The sequence below is a fragment of the Papio anubis genome, chromosome 6, assembly GCF_008728515.1.
Source record: "Papio anubis isolate 15944 chromosome 6, Panubis1.0, whole genome shotgun sequence".
NCBI classification, from domain to species: Eukaryota; Metazoa; Chordata; class Mammalia; order Primates; family Cercopithecidae; genus Papio; species Papio anubis.
Window position 1 is genome coordinate 29371296 of NC_044981.1, and position 19376 is coordinate 29390671.

Here is a 19376-nt window from a genome sequence, read left to right on the forward strand (position 1 = left end):
TTCTTCATCTTCTAAACCTCCTCCTTCCAAGCCCTTGACCAGCCAACCAAGCCATTTGCCACTGCCCATGTATTCACAATATTCTTCCATTAGGCCATTATTTTTTCCACACAAAACAGATAATCAGGTGCACTATGCAAAGCTTTGCCCATTGGGAGGATTTACAATTTCTATTGTCTTTCAGAACTACTCTTGAGTGCGGCTAGAATGCAGCAGCCGTCCATTTTCAGCTCACACCAATGTGTTGAAAAGATACATCCATGAACCAAGGTCATCTTATTTTTCCTCCATTAGCCAATTATAAAGTACCCCTCACCCCATGACAGATTAAAGATGGCTACAAACTATCGGACAATCATCCCATCAGGAGGGCCATCTATTTCCCCTCCCCTTGAATCTGTGCTAGTCTATGACTGTTTTGACAAAAACAGTGTGGCAGAAGTGACACCATGCCGGCTCTGGGGCCAGCCTGTAAGAGAACTGGCTGTTCCTCAATGCTATCTTGGAGTCCTGAGTTTCCAAGTAAAAAGTTTGACTATCATGCTGGGCAGACTATGTAGAAAGGCCCTGAGATAGCATGAAGACAGAGAAGAGTCAAGATGAGCCCAAACTTACAGTGAACCCACCAAGGTGTCAGGCATGTGAGTGAAGCTGTCTCGGACCCTCTAGAGCAGTCCATCTGCCAGCTGAATACTTCCAAGGGATCCCAGCTGATACAACATGGAATATAAGAAAACCCAGCCAATTTCTTCCCAAATTCTTGGCCCACAACATGTGAGATACAAAGAAGTTTGTGTTCATTTAAGCCCATTAAATTTGGGGAGATTTTGTTATGCAGCAATAAATAACTAGAACACTCCCATGAGCTACTGGTATGAGCAAGTTGGGAAGTACCAAGGCCACAGTGTGCGGGACATGGGAACCTGGTCCCCCACTTCAGCACCTTGCATTTGCCCTCCAGTTCTGCCCACGATTGATCCAGGATATACTACTTCTCTCTTCCAATTGATGATGTTGTAACCACCAGACCTCATCATTTGATTGATTTGACAGGACCCAGCTCATGATGGACAGTCCTAGCCTCATGGCCATTTGATGTCTCATGATCAGGAGCTCTGTCTCTATTAAGGCCCAAGAGCAGGCTAGGACTTGTTTCCTAATGGAGTTCACTTTCCTGCAACAGACAGTATAGCTTTGATCAAGAACCCCGGGGATCTATGTTGTGATTTTCCTTTTGAGGCTTGCCCAAAATGCCACACTGTATCTTTTCCCACCACTGATACCTTTAGTGCTTATTAGGTCTATTAAGTCACATGGCCAAAGCAGTACCACATGGCTGATATGACAGCCTAGAACAACTGCAAACCCCATGTCTGCTCTGGGCTTCAGTCAGTCGCTAGTAAACTGTTCCATGTGGTATTCCCATGAGCGTGGAATATGCTTCCTCTAGAAACTAAATAGGACAACCAAACATTCTCTACCCTGGAGAAGAGGAAGGAGAAGACCAAGATTCACTAGTGGAAGAAGAAACAGCTCATGAGGCTACAGAAGCAGGCGGAAAAGAACGTGGAGAAGAAAATTGACAAATACACACAGGTCTCCCCAAGACCTATGGATTCCTGGTCTGAGCCTAATAAAGACTGTTTATTCCAAAACACACACAAACAAAAAACACTCCTGTATTATAAATTATTCTGTGTAATGGTGTGTTACTGTGCATCTCTTTCCAGTTCTGCATTAGTGGTGTTAAGTGTGAAATGCAATAATGTGTTCTTACTTTAGAGGGATATCCTGGCACGAAGTTTAAAAACTTCGAAGATGTGGAGGATGCTGAATCTTCACAGGGTATATCTCCCACTCTCTGGAGTGCATTTGTCTTACCAGTGTCGCCAATATGCTTGCCCTCATGGCTCGTTCTGTTTGATTAATAAGATATTGTTGATACAGTGGAACAATGTGATGTTTTGCAGAATGTCCAGAAGGTCCACGTTCAGTGGTGTGTTGCAGCTAGTTCATACTGCCTCATAGAGCCAACAGTTAAATTTTCAGAAATTGTGTAAATCAGTTGTTAAACATGACTATTATTTTAAGAAGTTATTTTAAGACATAGGTAACAAATCCCTAAGCTCTTCATTTTCTAGGTATTTATCTTACCATATTTTCTATACTATTCTGGTTATTTATATCTGTTATGTCTGTATAATAAAAATACTAAATAATGTTGTCTGTATAATAAAAATATTCTGGATCGGTGATGAGCAACAATCACCATCTTTCGTTTGAGTTTCATGGCCATGAGACCAACCCCATGCACTGCCGCTCTGAGACCCGCCAGCCCCTCCCATTCCTTGAGTGCGGTCCTCCTGGCTCAGAAGTGATTTTCCATTAGCCTGTCTTTTAATTTAAACATGAACTCCGCTCTGCCCATCACTATCTGTGTGCAGTCACAGGTAGAGGGACAGCCTTCAGGTGGCACCCTCAGCACTTCCCAACCCTTTCCCTCCTTCTAGGCCAGAAGGTGGTGGTCGTGCGCTGCGAGAGCATCAACATTTCTGGCAATTTCTACAGAAACAAGTTGAAGTACCTGGCCTTTCCGCAGGCCTTTCTCCGCAAGCAGATGAACACCAACCCTTCTCGAGGCCCTGCTATTTCTCGGCCCCAGAGGCATCTTCTGGTGGATGGTGCAAGGCCGGCTGCCCCAAAAGACCCAGCGAGGCCAGGCCACCCTGAACCACCTCAAGGTGTCTGATGACATTCCGCCGCCCTATGACAAGAAAAAGCGATAGTGGTTCCTGCTGCCCTCAAGGCTGTGTGTCTGAAGCCTACGAGAAAGTTTGTCTGCCTAGACACCCGGCTCATGAAGTTAGCTGGAAGTACCAGGCAGTGACAGCCACCCTGGAGAAGAGGAAGGAGAAGGCCAAGATCCACTACCAGAAGAAGAAACAGCTTATGAGGCTGCAGAAATAGGCAGAAAAGAACATGAAAAAGAAAACTGACAAATACACACAGGTCTCCTCAAGACCCATGGACTTCTGGTCTGTGCCTAATAAAGACCGTTTGTTTATTCAAAAAAAAAAAAAAAACCCTCTGTATTATAAATTCTTCTGTGTAATGGTGTGTTACTGTACATTTCTCTACAGCTCTGCATTTTCAGTAATCTCACACTGACAGTTTAAAATTGGCCATGGTGAGAATATTTACACTATAGAAATCAAGGCTTTTTTGCCGGAGTTGCAGCACATCCATGTCCCTATTATATGGACCCTATTATAATGGGAGAGTTTTAACATGGTACTGAAGCAAAAATGTAAATGTAAATGTACACTTATATCCATACCCTGTAAATTCAAACTGCCTTTGGTCTTTCTTCCTGATAGTATTTGAAAAGAACACATTCATCCAGGCGCAGTGGCTCATGTCTGTAATCCCAGCACTTTGGGAGGCCGAGGCAGGCAGATCACGAGATCAGGAGTTAGACCAGCCTGACAATATGGTGAAACCCTCTACTAAAAATACAAAAATTAGCCGGGCGTGGTGGCGTTCGCCTGCAGTCCCAGCTACTCAGGAGGCTGAGGCAGGAGGATCGCTTGAACTCGGGAGGCAGAGGTTGCAGAGAGCCAAGATTGCGCCATTGCACTCCAGCCTGGACAACAAAGTGAGATTCCATCTCAAAAAGAAAAGAAAAGAACACACTATTCAACAGATTAATAGCTATATAACATGGACCTGAAACCGTGTTAATCAGGCACAACAGCTGCAATTACAGCTATTTCTTGGTTGGGTTTGTGCTAGTCTGGTCACCTTTCAAGATGCCTCTGATTTTTGTAGTGACCAGACAGGTGAATTAAATGTGAAATATGATAGGAATGAACCCTCACATCCATTAAAGGTGGCATCAATCAGCCATTTCCCTTGAACTGTGATATTGTTCTTGATTTACTGTCTTTGTGGTAAGAGGTGTAGATTCAGGGCTTCCACTTGAATCTGTAGTTCTTACTCCACAGATTAAAGAACTATGTGGGGATTCTGCCAACTGCCAAGCATGTGCATTCCAGTTACAGATTTAAAGGCCGCAGAAATGACTACTGAGTAGATCCATGGACATAGTACATGCCATTTATTAGCTGACCCCATAGGCTTCCTTTCTAATGGAAGAGAAGCATAACGATTCAGTTATATGAAGATTGGCTAAATGTCCTAAGTACTCTCCAAACCCAGAGCTTTATAATTCTGTTACTACAATGTGATCCATTGCAGAAGAATTAAATAGAAAAGGAGGAAGCTGAGAACTTAAAAAACTGAGGTTCTGAATGGATGAATCATAAGCTTGAGAGGACTATCAGGATGCCCGGGACTCACTGGATGTGGTGGGGAAGAGAGACACTGTCCTTTTTCTTCCTATTGACAGAAAGAAGCAGTGAGGGACCTCTTTTACCTACCACAGTGATGACTATTGCTGGCATATTTCCTATAGATATTCCCCTGCCCCCTTTACCATAATTAGTGGCTAATGAATTGTCTGTGGGCTATGGACCCTAGGGTCTCAGCAGAATTAATGAGCTCTTTCCCTCCGTGGGATCCCTCTCTCTACCACCATGCCATGTCATCATTTCTACCTCCAATGCCACTAAAACACAGGCACACCTCTCCTTAGACGGAGGGGAAAAATTGTTGGCAAAGAACTCGATGTCAAAGAACTCAATGGCAAAGTTCTCACCTTGGCCTCATCCTCCCTGCAGAGATTTGGTGGGCTTTGGTTGGTGCACACCCTCTACAGTTAGCAGATTTGGGTTCAACCATCAGCTCTGGTGCTTACTTACTGCCTTGGGAAAGTTATTTACATTTCTTTGTTTCAACTTCTTCATACTGGAAGGAAGAGAATAATATGTAGAGTTGTGAAGGACAATCAGCAGTGTAGGCTAAATGTTTAATAAACATCTTGGTTGGTGGCAGATGGGGAGAGCCCTAATTTGTAGTGTTTGCCAATTTTCATAGTGTAAATATTCCTGCCATGGCTGTCTCAAGCCACCGATGGTTTAATAACTGTCTCACAAAATTCCTAAATTTTACTAATCAAGAGATAGTCTCAGCCAGCTCCAGCTCATCACACACATGTGTGCTTAGAAAAGTGCCAGATGGCCAACATTAGCAATCCCTATTGTGACCAGAGATGCAGTTGCCCATTCAAGGATGCCCATTCCTCTTTATTTATTTATTTTTTTGTTTCTTCCTGATGTACAAGTGGAGGCTGGGTGCCAATTAAGAGCTCTGTTATGGGGATTGCTGGTAGCAGAAGAGATTTTTATTTGATTAAAGGTAAGTAGAACCTTTGCTCTTTGGCTCTGAGATATCAGTTTCCACCTATCCTCAACACTGGAGCACCAGATTTGGAGTTCAACGTACTCTAAAATCTTAGTCCTAGCACTTATTGGCTAGGTAACCTTATACAAGTCTCTTATCTTGTCTGTGACTGTTCACTTTTTGGTAAAATTGGGATAATTATAACTCTTTGTAGGGTCACTGTGAGAACCAGATGTTCAGGGAGCTGTTTATCACCAGATGTACATAGGAAGCACCTTACTAACAGCAAGGATAGGTCATGGTCACTAGCCTATCATAAACCCCTTTCAAGGGACCTCCCAACTCCTTCCCCAGCTCCTAACACAATGCTGGCACTTTGGGGTTTAATAAATGAATAAATGCACAGACCAATGCGTGAATATATCAGAAGGAAAAGGAGTAGGAGAAAAATAATGAGAGTGGAAAAGACAGAGATCAAAGAGGGAAAGGGAAACAAAGAGTCACGGAGAAAGGTGTAATCTAAAGAGATTCAGCAATATAGCAGAGAAAGGAAAGGAGTAAAATGCCAAGATAATGACAAAGTTAGAAATGTAGAAAATTAATAAGGATGACACATGATGGATGAATAAGAAACAGTTGGCTATTGTTTAAGATTACATGCAAAGAATTTTATATTACAAAGGAAACAAAGGAGGGGGGCGGCAGCTAATGAGCATGAGGTTTCTTTTGGGGGTGATGAAATGTTCTGGAAGTAAATGATGTTGGTTGCACAACTTGTGAACATACTTTAAATCACTAAATTACACACTTCAAAAGGGCGAATTTTATGGTATGTGAAATACATCTCAAAAAATGAAAGCGAAGGCATAATTAAAATTTTAGAGGCCAGGCACGGTGGCTCATGCCTGTAATCCCAGCACTTCGGGCGGCTGAGGCGGGCAGATCACCTGAGGTCAGGAGTCTGAGACCAGCCTGACCAACACGGCAAAACCCCATCTCTACTAAAAATACAAAAATTAGCTGAGCATGGTCATGAGCGCCTGTAATCCCTGCTACTTGCGAGGCTCAGGTAGGAGAATAGCTTGAGCCCTGGAGGTGGAGGTTGCAGTGAGCAGAGATCACACCATTGCACTCCAGCCTGGGCTACAGAATGTGACTCCGTCTGGAAAAAAAAAACAGAATAGTGGTGACGTCTTGAGGGGTGAGGAATTGAGAGAGCAGGGAGGGGCACACAGGAGCTTCTAAAATAGTTGAAACATTTGCTCAGTTCCTTAATCTGCTTGATGGGCATACCAGGGGTTGACGTTATTCTTCTTTTTTTTTTTTTTTTTTTAGACAGAATTTTGCTCTCGCTGCCCAGGCTAGAGTGCAGTGGCGCAATCTCGGCTCACTGCAACCTCCGCCTTCCAGTTTCAAGAGATTCTCTTGCCTCAGCCTCCCAAGTAGCTGGGATTACAGGCACCCTCCACCATACCCAGCTAATTTTTTTGTATTTTCAGTAGAGACAGGGTTTCACTATGTTGGTCAGGCTGGTCTTGAACTGTTGACCTCGTGATCCACCCACCTCGGCCTCCCAAAGTGCTGGGATTACAGGAGTGAGCCACCGCGCCCGGCCCTAACATTATTATTCTTTAAACTGCAATTTGCCTTACTCATACTTATGTTTAAATATGTAACAATATTTTTAAAATTAAAAATATATTTTAAGCAAGAAAAGAATAATGGGAGAAAGAGGAAGAAGAGACAATGGCAGAGAGTCCTGGCAAAAAGGGAGATGTGATAGAACTTAATACAAGATGGAGACCCTGTAAGAGGAAGACACTCCTGCCATCCTCTGAGCTCCACGGCACGTTTGTGGGTGGCCCACCATCTCCTCTGCTCCCCTCATGGCCTTCCTAAGGTCCTGTAAGACCCTGAGTCCTTGTCTCTGACCTGCCAGAGTGGCTTCAGTCTCCCACCTCCAGCTCTCAGCTGACCTTCTATGCCCCAATACATCTCTATTTTAAGGAAAAAACCCAGCCACCTCCTCTAGGAAGCTTTCCCTGACATATCCGACCAAATAGGTCAGTCATCCTACAGAACCTTTACTCTCATTCACCCAGTACATTGCTGTTACTGGCCTTTAAAATTTGGATTCTTTTTTTGGTGGTGTCTGAAAGACTACAGGATTTAAGGAGAGTGACTCTTGGAGTCTTTCGATAATGTTCCTGTGAGCTCCTGGTGATTTTTAACATGCTTGTGGTCACTCTCGCCTCCTACTTGTAAGCTACTCATGGCAAGGACGAAGCACGTGGACCAATTTCCACCCCTCCCTTCAGGTCAGTTGGTTCAGCAACTTAGATTGCTAAAAAGGCCGGGGCAACCAACCTGGTCTCTCTGTAAGTGGGGACATCTTAAAACAAAACAAAATCTCTCTTAGATAAAACACTGTCTCTGATAAGCTCACTTGCAAATGAAAAAATACAAAACAAATGGAATATACAGAGTTCTATATAATTCATTCAACCAATAGAGCAATAATTGAGCCTACAGAGATCACTTATCAGAAAATTCATTCAATATACATTACAAGATCATCCAATAAATGAGACAACTCTAGAACAGCATTCAGAACATAGTGGCACTCAGTAAGTTTCCCTTGAATGAATGAATGAATTAATGCATATTTTAAATCAGCCTCCTCTGTCCTCACCCAGGAAGTCAGAGGCACCAGTGTGAGTCTCCATCCGCTGTCCAGTACATTCATGGTTTCCTCATTCTCACTAGGCAATGTTTGACCAGAAAGAACAGGGAACGAGAAGGAGCTGCTGGATGGTGATGAGCCTGGGAAATGGAGGCTGGGTGAGCAGAGACAGAAGAGAAACACCCACCTGCTGTGACCTCACAAACACCCAGGCTGAGTTTTGATAAGACAAGTTGAATCACACTGGGGCGACAGCCTCATCCTTCCAGGTACAAACAAGAACAGGCCATGGTTAACCAAAGCTCCCCCATGGGCTTCCTCCTTCTGGGCTTCTCTGAACACCCAGCACTGGAAAGGACTCTCTTTGTGGTTGTCTTCACTTCCTACCTCCTAACCCTGGTGGGCAACACACTCATCATCCTGCTGTCTGTGCTGGACCCCAGGCTCCACTCTCCAATGTACTTTTTCCTCTCCAACCTCTCCTTCTTGGACCTCTGCTTCACCACGACTTGTGTCCCCCAGATGCTGGTTAACCTCTGGGGCCCAAAGAAGACCATCAGCTTCCTGGGCTGCTCTGTCCAGCTCTTCATCTTCCTGTCCCTGGGGACCACTGAGTGCATCCTCTTGACAGTGATGGCTTTTGATCGCTATGTGGCTGTCTGCCAGCCTCTCCATTATGCCACCATCATCCACCCCCGGCTGTGCTGGCAGCTGGCATCTGTGGCCTGGGTCATTGGGCTGGTGGAGTCAGTGGTCCAGACACCATCCACCCTGCGCCTGCCCTTCTGCCCCCATCGGCAAGTGGATGATTTTGTCTGTGAGGTCCCAGCTCTAATTCGACTCTCCTGTGGGGACACCTCCTACAATGAGATCCAGATGGCTGTTGCCAGTGTCTTCATCTTGGTTGTGCCTCTCAGCCTCATCCTTGTCTCTTATGGAGCCATTACCCGGGCAGTGCTGAGGATTAACTCTGCAAAAGGGCAGAGGAAAGCTTTTGGGACCTGCTCCTCCCATCTCACTGTGGTCACCCTCTTCTACAGCTCAGTCATTGCTGTTTACCTCCAGCCCAAAAATCCCTATGCCCAAGAGAGGGGCAAGTTCTTTGGTCTCTTCTATGCAGTGGGCACTCCTTCACTTAACCCTCTCATATACACCCTGAGGAACAAGGAGGTAACCAGGGCATTCAGGAGATTGCTGGGGAAGGAAATGGGGCTCACACAAAGCTGAGGGAGAGCTGCTTAATGTGCTTTAAAAGAGAGGAGATTCCACCTGCTTTTATCAGAAAGTTTGAGTTCCCTGCCCCTCTGCCTTCCTCACACCCATTACATTGTGAGAATGGATGAAAGCCACATGTCTGTGTGTATGCGTGCAAGAGACAGCATCTGAAATGTAGTAAAGGCAGGTATCTTCATGTGACAAATTATAGTCATTAAGTATAATATTTTATATTTTTCTATTTTGTCTTCGCCTCCATAGTCATGTTCCTACCTTTATCATTTCCATTTTAAATTCCCCTCCCTTGCCGTATGCCCACTATTCCTTCACCTCCAATTCTAATTCCTACCACATCTTCTTTGCTTCTCCCTCATGTTTTTCCACTTCGTTATATGTCTGTTTTGCATTCTCATTCTATTTTATTCCTCAAATAACAGCTAAAGAGAAGGGGAAGCTGAAACCCAGTTAAGTTCAGAAACTCACCCAGGAACACACAGTGTCCACAGCATCAGAACTAAAATCCAGGCCCCATAATTTTCAGTCAGGCAACTCTCAAATACACACTGTTGCTTTCACACCATAATCAAATATCTCAGTATTTCAGGCTTGAGCCTTACAAAGGAAATTTGTAGATTAGCTTTAATAATGTAAATTAGCTTCTTTAGTCCTATTTCTTCCCTTACAATGCCCACAAATCGCAGGTAAAGGATCAGCTAGAAAGACACAAAAATATCTTAATGTTTCGGCTGGCACAATTTCGACATTGTGGACCTTGGTGTCATCTACCGGCCAAATATGGTATTGCATGTGACATCCCAGACTTCTGCTCCAGGGTCATCCGAACTGTACTTTGCTCAAAGACATAGGTATTGTTATGATACTACAAAGCATTTATGTAATCGTTATGATAACCCAAGTAACACTTAAAGAACAGATGCTCTTTGACTTATGATGATGTTACCTCCCAATAAACCTATCATATACTGAAAATATTGTAAGTTGAGTATGCATTTCATACACCTAACCTATCAACATCATAGCTTAGCCTCGCCTACCTTAAACACACTCAGAACACTTACATTAGCCTGCAGTTCAGCAAAATCCTCAACACAAAGTCTATTTTATAATAAAGTTTTGAATAGCTCATGTAATTTGCTGAATACTGTACTGAAAGTGAAAAACAGAATGGTTATATTGGTACTCAAAGTACGGTTTCCACTGAATGTACTTCTTTTGCATCATCATAAAGTCAAAAAATGGTCAAAGTCAGGAACCGCCTGTAATTTACACATATTGACTCATTTAATCCTTATAACAACACTATGAAACAGATAATATTATTATTCTTTTTCAGAGGTAAAAACTAAAACACAGAATTTGTTACCAATTGAAAATGTGCAAGCCAGGATTTGAACCCAGGAAAACTGGCTCCAGACTCCATGCTCTTAACCTTGCCTTTTGGTACAAATAATGCCTCCCGAGCCCAGGTGAAAAGCTTCGACTTCTCAACAAGCTTTGAGGAAATCATTTTAATCTAAAACTATATCTAAATGATCCCCCAGCCGAAGGGGTTTTGCTTCCTTAAAATAAGAGTTTTTCAAATACTTCAAAGCATAAGAAACAATAGAACAATAAAACTTTTGGAAAAAGTTGTGTTACAGTTCATTGTGTATGTGTTTCTGGCTTAGTTGACCCACTAGATTTCAGGCTCTCAGAAGGCAAGGACCAGAATTTTGCATAAAACTGGCACCCAGTTCTATAAATGAATGAATGAATGAATGAATGAATGAATGAATGAATGAATGAATCCTACTCTCCAAAGAGAATATCTAAAAGGTTCTGGGGTTCCAATCCCACAGATGCTGTCTCCCAGCTTTTCCCTGGCAAGGGCAGCAATACCAAATTCCCTTTGAGTACACACTGATAAAATAAGAAAAAGGAAAATCTTAGTTTTATTTCTAGCTCCAACATAAAATGATTTTGATTCAACATTTAGCCTGGCATTGGCACAGAACAACAATATTAATTCTTTTATAATCCTAATCTTTATCCTAGCCATCCTTGTGTTAATCTTATTGTCTCCTTGACCTCATTAGAGCATATCCTAATCTTAATGTAGAGCCCCCATTTTATATTTAATAATCCTAATCAGCCAGGCACGGTGGCTCACGCCTATAATCCTATAAACTTTGGGAGGCCAAGGCAGGCGATCACAAGGTCTGGAGTTTGGGACCAGCCTGACCAACATGGTGAAACCCCGTCTCTACTGAAAATACAAAAAACAAAAACAAAATAACCTAGCTGGGCGTGGTGGCGCACGCCTGTAATCCCAGCTACTTAGGAGGCTGAGGCAGGAGAACCTGGGAGGCGGAGTTTGCAGTGAGCCGAGATCATGCCACTGAACTCCAGCCTGGGCGACACAGCGAGACTCCGTCTCAAATAATCATAATCATAATCTCAGCCCGATAGGTAAGGCTAACCTTAATTCCACTTTTCAAATCACTGTAGTAAGACCTTTTTTTATGACTCCCTCTATCTTCTTTCTCTTACTGGCACCTAGAAATGTCTATACTTTTCTCCTGTTTATCAGTTCCCTACAGCCAGAGGCTATAATGTTTGTGTATAGTAAAATCATTTCTAGACAGACTCTACGGAAAGTGCAACAGAGAATTAAATAAAGCAGTCTAAAAGAATCTGCTTTGTTGAATAAACGGTTTAACATAGGCCTTAAGACTAACATCTCTTATCCCAAATTCATTCAATTTCCATGTAATAGTCATCTATTGGATACTCTGTGAGAAAATCCAATATAAGGTTACTCAATCACAACCCCCACAATGTCCAACGAAAATAGGGATGGTCAGACACATAGTTCCAGCATGCATGACAGTTACACAACTGAATTGGAGCAAATAAGAGTCTACAGGAATACAGAATTGAAGAAAAAAGTGTGTGAGTGCTTGGAGCGGCAGTGATGATAGACATCTTCTTAGAGGTTTGAACCACAGAAGAGTAAACAAAATTAATAAAAAATATTTGCTGACTGTGTGGAAATGAGATGCAGAGACCCCCTTTTTAGGGGCCTGTGAACCCCCAAGCATGGAAATAAAGCAAAATCCTGAGTTTCTTCAAGAAAAATTCCAGGCACCTAGCTAGCTCTGAGAAATAAGTAGCAACTTGATAAGCAAGAAGGTAATAGCAGTCTAAGACAATAGCCAAGGAAGTTAAGCATTCGGAATAGGTTTGATTTCCTCATAGAAACTAAAGATAACATCTTAACATACGTCTCTGAGTTGTCTCAGAAACCCGGAACCCCACCAAATGGATCTGATGGCATAGACCTCAGAGGACAGGAAAATGACGACTGAACTTTAACCGTCATTCTTTGTTCTAAGTTTCTTCCTGAGGGGCGTGGAGAAAGTAACACCTCCTAGCCAGTTAACATTTTTCTACTGGACCCCAAATTTTTAAACAAAGCTTCTCTTCCTTAACCAGCTGCAAATTTTGGGACTTTTCTTGTTTTTGCTTTTTTGAGACAGGCTTTTGCTCCGTTACCCAAGCCGGAATGCAGTTGCAATCGTAGCTCACTGCAGCTCAACCTCCCAGGCTCAAGCAGTTCTCCTGCCTCAGCCTCTAATTTAAAAAAGTTTTGTACGTGTAGATACAGGGTCTTATTATGTTTCCCAGGCTGGTCTCAAACTCTTGGTCTTAAAGGAGCCTCTCTCCTTGGCCTCCCAAAGTGCTGGGATTACAGGCATGACCCACCATACCTGACCAGAAAAATCTCTGAATCTATCTATAGCCTGTAAGCCCGATTCAAGATATCCCATCCTTTTAGATCAAAACCAATGTGGAAGCCAGGCGCGGTGGCTTACGCCTGTAATCCCAGCACTTTGGGACGTCGATGTGGGCAGATAATGAGGTCAGGAGATCAAGACCATCCTGGCTAACACAGTGAAACCCTGTCTCTACTGAAAATACAAAAAAAAAAAAAAAAATTAACCAGGCCTGGTGGCGGGAGCCTGCAGTCCCAGCTACTCGGGAGGCTGAGGCAGGAGAATGGCCTGATCCTGGGAGGCAGAGCTTGCAGTGAGCCAAGATCGCACCACTGCACTCCAACCTGAGTGACAGAGTGAGACTCCGTCTCAAAAAAAAAAAAAAAAAAAAAAGTGGAACCTCCATGCATCGATTTACAATGTTCCTTGTAGCTTCTGCTTTTCTGAAGTTTACCCCTGCCTTTTTGTTTTGTTTTGTTTTCTGTTTTTTGAGACAGGGTCTTGCCATGTTGTCCAGGTTGGAGTGCAGTGGCACAATCACGGCTCAGTGCAGCCTCAACCTCCTGGGCCCAAGGGATCCTCTCACCTCAGCCTTCTGAGTGGCTGGGAGTACAGGCATGTGCCACCATGTTTGGCTAATTTTTTGATTTCTTGTAGAGTTGCGGTCTCACTTTGTTGCCCAGGCTGTTCTGGAACTCCTGGGTTCAAGTGATCTTCCTGCCTCAGCCTCTCAAAGTGCTGGGATTACAGGTGTGAGCCACTGCACACTGCCTTACCCCTGCCTTTAAAAACCTGTGCTACAGTAGTTAGTCAGACACGAGCAGGGCAGGAAAGGGCCTCCTCCCCCACCAGGAATGACAGGCAACCATCAGGTGATAGGCGGTTGTTAAGCTGTCTCTAAAATAATAATTGGTCACAGCCCGTGCCAGGAAAAAACAGTCTCCCAATAAACAGAAAAAACTGAAACTGGTAAGATCTCAGGAGTTGGGCAAGTGGGCTCATGCATGGGGACTAAGAGGGGAAATGGCAGCGTTAACTGGTTTATAACCTTATAATAAGACTCCCTGGTAAGGGAAGAATGCCTCAAGGGAGCATGCGTACAACTCCAGTAAACATACCATGCATGGGGCCCCTCCCAAGCACTAGCAGGCCACGGTCCATGCAGACAGCCCACTCCAAGGGAAGAATCAGGGAGAAGGGACCCTGGAAGTATGCCAACATATAAAACCCTAAGTCAAGGTCAAGCCATGCACTTGATCTCCCAAGTTGCCCGCTTCACCCCCCTTCCAAGTGGGCTTTACTTCCTTTTGTTCCTGCTGTAAAGCTTTTTAATAAACTTTTACTCCTGTTCTAAAATTTGCCTCCGTCTCTTACTCTGCCTTATGCCCCTCAGTCAGATTCTTTCTTCTGAGGAGGCAAAAACTGAGGTTGCTGCAGACCCATACAGATTCCCAGCTGCTAACATACTTTTTATGCCATGTAAATCTGATACATTCTGCCACTAACACCCGTGCCTGCAAGACATCAGGGAGGCCAGGATTTGAGCATTTAGCTGCCTGGTCCTCCCTGCGTGGTGTCCTGCAATCAATGCCTTTCTTTCTGTTGGCGCAATCCTTGGTGTAGGTATCTGGTTTTATTGCACCAGGCAAGCAGACCCCAGTTTGGTTCTATAACAGAAAAGGCTAAAGACAGAAATAAGCATGTTGTGCATTAAGATAGGGAGATGTAGGGGAAGGAGTTACACCAGGGAGCAAAATGATTAAGGAGGAAGGTAGAGATTATTTCAGAAAGATACAGAAACTACTGAATTGAACACAACTAGAAGAAGAAAAAAAAAAAGATCCCTTACAGACGTTTCAAACCTACATGATTTAAGTCTCCTGAGGGCAGGCACTTAACTATTCATTCTAACATGACATGTGAGTTGGAAGCCTTAAAGGAACATTATTCAAGAACCTCATGTCTACTAAAAATATGAAGTCTCTAATAAAAATTTTAAAAAAACCTCTACTAAAAATACAAATAATAATAATAATAATAATAGCCAGGGCTGGTGGCAGGTGCCTGTAATCCCCTTACTTGGGAGGCTGAGGTAGGAGAACCACTTGAACCCAGGAGGTGGAGGTTTCGGTGAACTGAGATCACGCCACTGCATTCCAGCCTGGGAGACAGAGTGAGACTCCATCTCCAAAAAAAAAAAAAACAAAACAAAAACCAAAAAAAACCTCAAACGTCTGAAGGGCTCACTGAATCATGGATAGATACTTACCTGTAGGGCCCAACCCTGTCTTATCCCTTTTTCTCCCAGGGAAGGGGAAACCTTCTGGCTCCTCCTATGTAGAATTAATCGCTCACCCTTGAAGGGTACCAGGATATGCCACCTCAAACTATCTTTAGCATATGGATTATTTTGAGCTAACAATTGAAAATCATCAGACTAGGGAATGCTGTAAAACAGGGTACAAGTTTTCCTTTTGTAAATAAATTTACATCTGTAAAGGTACAACTCTTACTAATGGAGAAGACATCAGTTAAATATGCATAACAAACCTTTTCTATCTGTAAAGGTACAACTCTTACTAATGGAGAAGACATCAGTTTAAATCTGCATAACAAACCTTACTAAACCACTTTGTTCCATATTTTCCTGGTCACTTTCCCATAACTTGCCTCCCCATCTATCACTCACCCAGAAGCCCCAAACTCCTTTTCCTTTACCTAGCCAAGATGGTATACAGTTGCTAAGAACAACACGAGTTTGAACTCCATGGATTCACCCACACATGATTTTTTTCAGTAAGTATATTGAAAAAGTTTTTGGAGATTTGTGACAATTTGAAAAAACAGACAAACCCCATAGCCTAGACACATTGGAAAAATTAACAGGCCAGGTGCTGTGGCACACTCCTGTAATCCCAGAACTTTGGGAGGCCAAGATGGATGCATTGCTTGAGCTCAGGAGTTGGAGACCAGCCTGGGTAACATGGGGAAACCTCATCTCTACAAAAAAAAAAAATTAACTGGACATGGTGGCACGCACCTGTAGTCCCAGCTACTAGGAAGGCTGAGGTGGGAGGCTCTCTGGAGCCCAGGTGGTTGAGGCTGCAGTAAGCCGTGATTGTGCCACCTCACTCCAGCCTCAATTTTTAAAAAATAAATAAATAAATAAATAAACAAACAAATAAAAGTATGTCATGTATAAACCAAAAATAAAATTCTCAGCTCCCCATCTGACAGGAAGAGAGGTAAGGCATGCCAGTGATACCCTCCTTCCTTTGGAGTTTAGGGACAACTGACCAGCATAACATTAAAATAGAGATCATAAGACTGACAAAAGATTCTCTGTGGCAATAAAATAGTCAACTCCAACCTGACTCTGGTATAGCATCACATCACAGATAGCAGGCCCTGAAGAAAAAGTATTTACCCCAAAATATATTTGACATATTTTGAAATGACTCTGCAAAGCCATCTCTTGTCGTGGGGATTTGCATTTTGCAGAGAATCCCCTTCCCCTTCCAGGTATTTTTCTGATCCAGGAGAGATTTTACTAATAAGAGTCTGACGTCTTTTAAGGTGCGATAAGAAACATTTATCATCTATTATTTCTGAGGCCTGGAAGCTTCAACTACATAACAAGAATCTTTGCGTCCACAAACATCTCCCCCAACGCCACCTACATGCCCCCTTATCTTAACTCAAGCATTTCTTTCTGATGACCTCAACTCTTTAGGTAGAGCTTAACTTTCTCTACCAATTGGCAGTCAGAAAATCTGAATAACCCCTATGACCTATGAGCTCCCTTGCTTTGAGATGTCCCGCCTTTCTGAGCTGAACCAATGTATACCTTACATGTATTGATTTATGTCTTTGTCAGCAACTTATGGCTCCCTAAAATGTACGAAACCAAGCTGTAACCCAACCATCTTGGACACATCTTCTCAGGATCTCCTCAGGCTGTGTCACAGGCCATGGTCACTCATAAATGGCTCAGAATAAACCTCTTCAAATATTTTACATATTTGGCTTTTTTCATCAACACATAAGTGTATAAAATATATGCAGATACTACCAAAAAATATACACAAATCTACTATAAAAAACAAAAATTTGGCCAGGCACTTTGGGAGGCTGAGGTGGGCAGATTGCTTGAATCCAGGAGTCCATGACCAATCTGAGCAACATAGTAAAACCCCATCTCTACTAAAAATACAAAAAATTTGCTGGGCATGGTGGCATGTACCTACAGTCCCAGCTACCCAGGAGGCTGAGGTAGGAGGATCACCTGAGCCTGGGAGGTTGAGGTTGAAGTGAGCCAAGATCATGCCACTGCACTCTAGCATGGGGAACAGAGTGAGACCTTGTCTCAAAATATAAATAGAATTTATCAAAACTTATGCACACACTTACAGACCACACATGAGCCATTAGAAGTCAAGATAAAGCTTAACAAAAGATGCAGAATTAAATCATAATGGCAAAAAATTAACTGTAATGTATACTGTTCTACTGTAATTTGATAGCCACTTCCTCTCACTATTGCAATGAGCTCAATTGTTGCAAGTATCTGCCTAAAATGCCATATGACACTAATCATCTCTGCATGAGCAGCTCATCTATCCAGTAAATTGTGTATAGCAGTAAAGAGTGATCGCTCAAGATTCTTGCATATATTTCATCATGTCTAGAACAATACCATAAACCTTAAATAACACCATAGGACCCAAATGAAGTGTCAATAGTGATGCTGGAAGTTCTCCCAAGAAGCAGAGAAAAGTCATGACTCTATAAAAAGTTGAATTGCTTGATATACACCATAGATTGAGGTCCACTGAGGTCCATTGCTGGGGTTGCTGCCATTTCAGACAGACAATTCATCCTGTAAACGATGTAAACTTAAGGTATCAATAAACACAGTATAGTGCCCTATATATATTTTCCTTACGATTTTCTTGATAACATTTCCTTTTCTCTAGCTTACTTTATTGTAAGAATACATATATAAGACGTATAGCATACAAAATATGTGCTGATCAACTGTTTATGTTACTGGTAAGACTTTCAGTCAACAGTAAGCTATTAGACTTTCAAGTCCTCCCAGAACTGCCAAGTGGTTAAGGGCTCATGGCTGGGCGTGGTGGCACACGCCTGTAATGCCAGCACTTTGGGAGGCCAAAGCGGGGGATCACTTGAAGTCAGGAGTTTTAGACCAGCCTGGGCAACATGGTGAAACCTCGTCTCTACTAAAAATACAAAAATTAGCCGGTTGTGGAGGCAGGAGAATTGCTTGAATCCGGGAGGCAGAGGTTGCAGTGAGCAAAGATTGCGCCGTTGCACTCCAGCCTGGGTGACAAAACGAGACTCTGACTCAAAAAACGAAAAAAAAAAAAAAGGGAATTTGGAGCTCATACAGTTGCCCCTTGAACAACTTGGGGCTTAGGGTTGCCAACCCCACACACACACGAAAATCTGCACATAACTTTTGCCTACCTTACGGTAGCTTCATGTCAAGTGATAGATTCCCTCAAGGGCAAAGCCACAGAATTACCTGCTTCAAAAGCCTGAGTGGATAAACAAAATGTTGCCTATCCAGGGTATCCTAAAGTTACCAAGGACTGTGGGAGAAGCAATTGGCAGGACCATCGTCAACACTTCCCATTTTCTGCTGGGGTGAGATCACAGCTGGCCCCAAAGCATCCAGAGGAATCTAGGGCCTAGTAAGAGGCTGCATGACAGCAAATATACAAGGATAGGGTGTTCAGCTCAGAGGGCGGACAAAGAACGTGGTAAGATGAAGTGAACACTGGCTTTGCAGCAGGCAGACCAGATGCTTTTACCAAAGAAGCCTGCAACACACATTTGTCCAATTCCACATGTTCTCTTTACAGTGTGACTTACGCTCATCCCACTAAGAGGTGAAGTGTTTCCTCTCCTGAACCTAGGCATGGCCTTGCGACTGCTTGGACCAGTGGAATATCTCAGAAGTGATGCTATGTGACTTTCAAGGCTTTGTGAGGAAAAATAAATAAATAAATACAGCTTAAACCTGGCTGGCTCTCTACAACTGCCTCCACTTGCCTTTGGAACTGTCATTAGGTCATGAGGAATACCAGGCCACATGGAAAGGCCATGTGTAGGGCTTTCAGCTGACAGCCCTCGCTGAGGTCTCTGCCAACAGCCAACACCCCCATTAGACGCTGAGTGAAGGATCTTTCGGACAACAACAGCCCCCAGATTTCTGACCTTCCAGATGCTATGGAGCAGGGTGAACCCTCCCCACCGTACCCTATCTGAATTTCTAGCCCACAAAAACCATGATAATAAATGATTATTGTTGTCTGAAGCCATTTAGGGTAACAGGTTTTGTGGCAATAGATAATATATGCAGTTTGAATGCTTGC

At 43.2% G+C, this 19376-nt stretch overlaps 1 protein-coding gene, 1 non-coding gene and 1 pseudogene across 2 annotated transcripts; all 3 read left to right on the forward strand.

Moving 5' to 3' along the window:
* Window positions 1–2244: 2244 nt before the first annotated feature.
* On the forward strand, window positions 2245–2331 carry LOC116275559. The gene has a single exon (XR_004184675.1). It is a non-coding gene; the product is annotated as a small nucleolar RNA Z195/SNORD33/SNORD32 family (small nucleolar RNA).
* A 271-nt stretch (window positions 2332–2602) lies between these two features.
* LOC101014503 lies at window positions 2603–3047 on the forward strand (annotated as a pseudogene).
* Window positions 3048–7793: 4746 nt separating this feature from the next.
* LOC101010936 (olfactory receptor 2H2) lies at window positions 7794–9290 on the forward strand. The gene has a single exon (XM_003897272.5). The coding sequence runs from the start codon at window positions 8273–8275 to the stop codon at window positions 9209–9211; it is 939 nt and encodes a 312-aa protein (XP_003897321.1). The 5' UTR covers window positions 7794–8272; the 3' UTR covers window positions 9212–9290.
* The last annotated feature ends 10086 nt before the right edge of the window (window positions 9291–19376 follow it).

Excerpts from the sequence above, each read along its gene's own strand:
- LOC101010936 (XM_003897272.5), top strand. The coding sequence starts at position 8,273 with ATGGTTAACCAAAGCTCCCCCATGGGCTTCCTCCTTCTGGGCTTCTCT.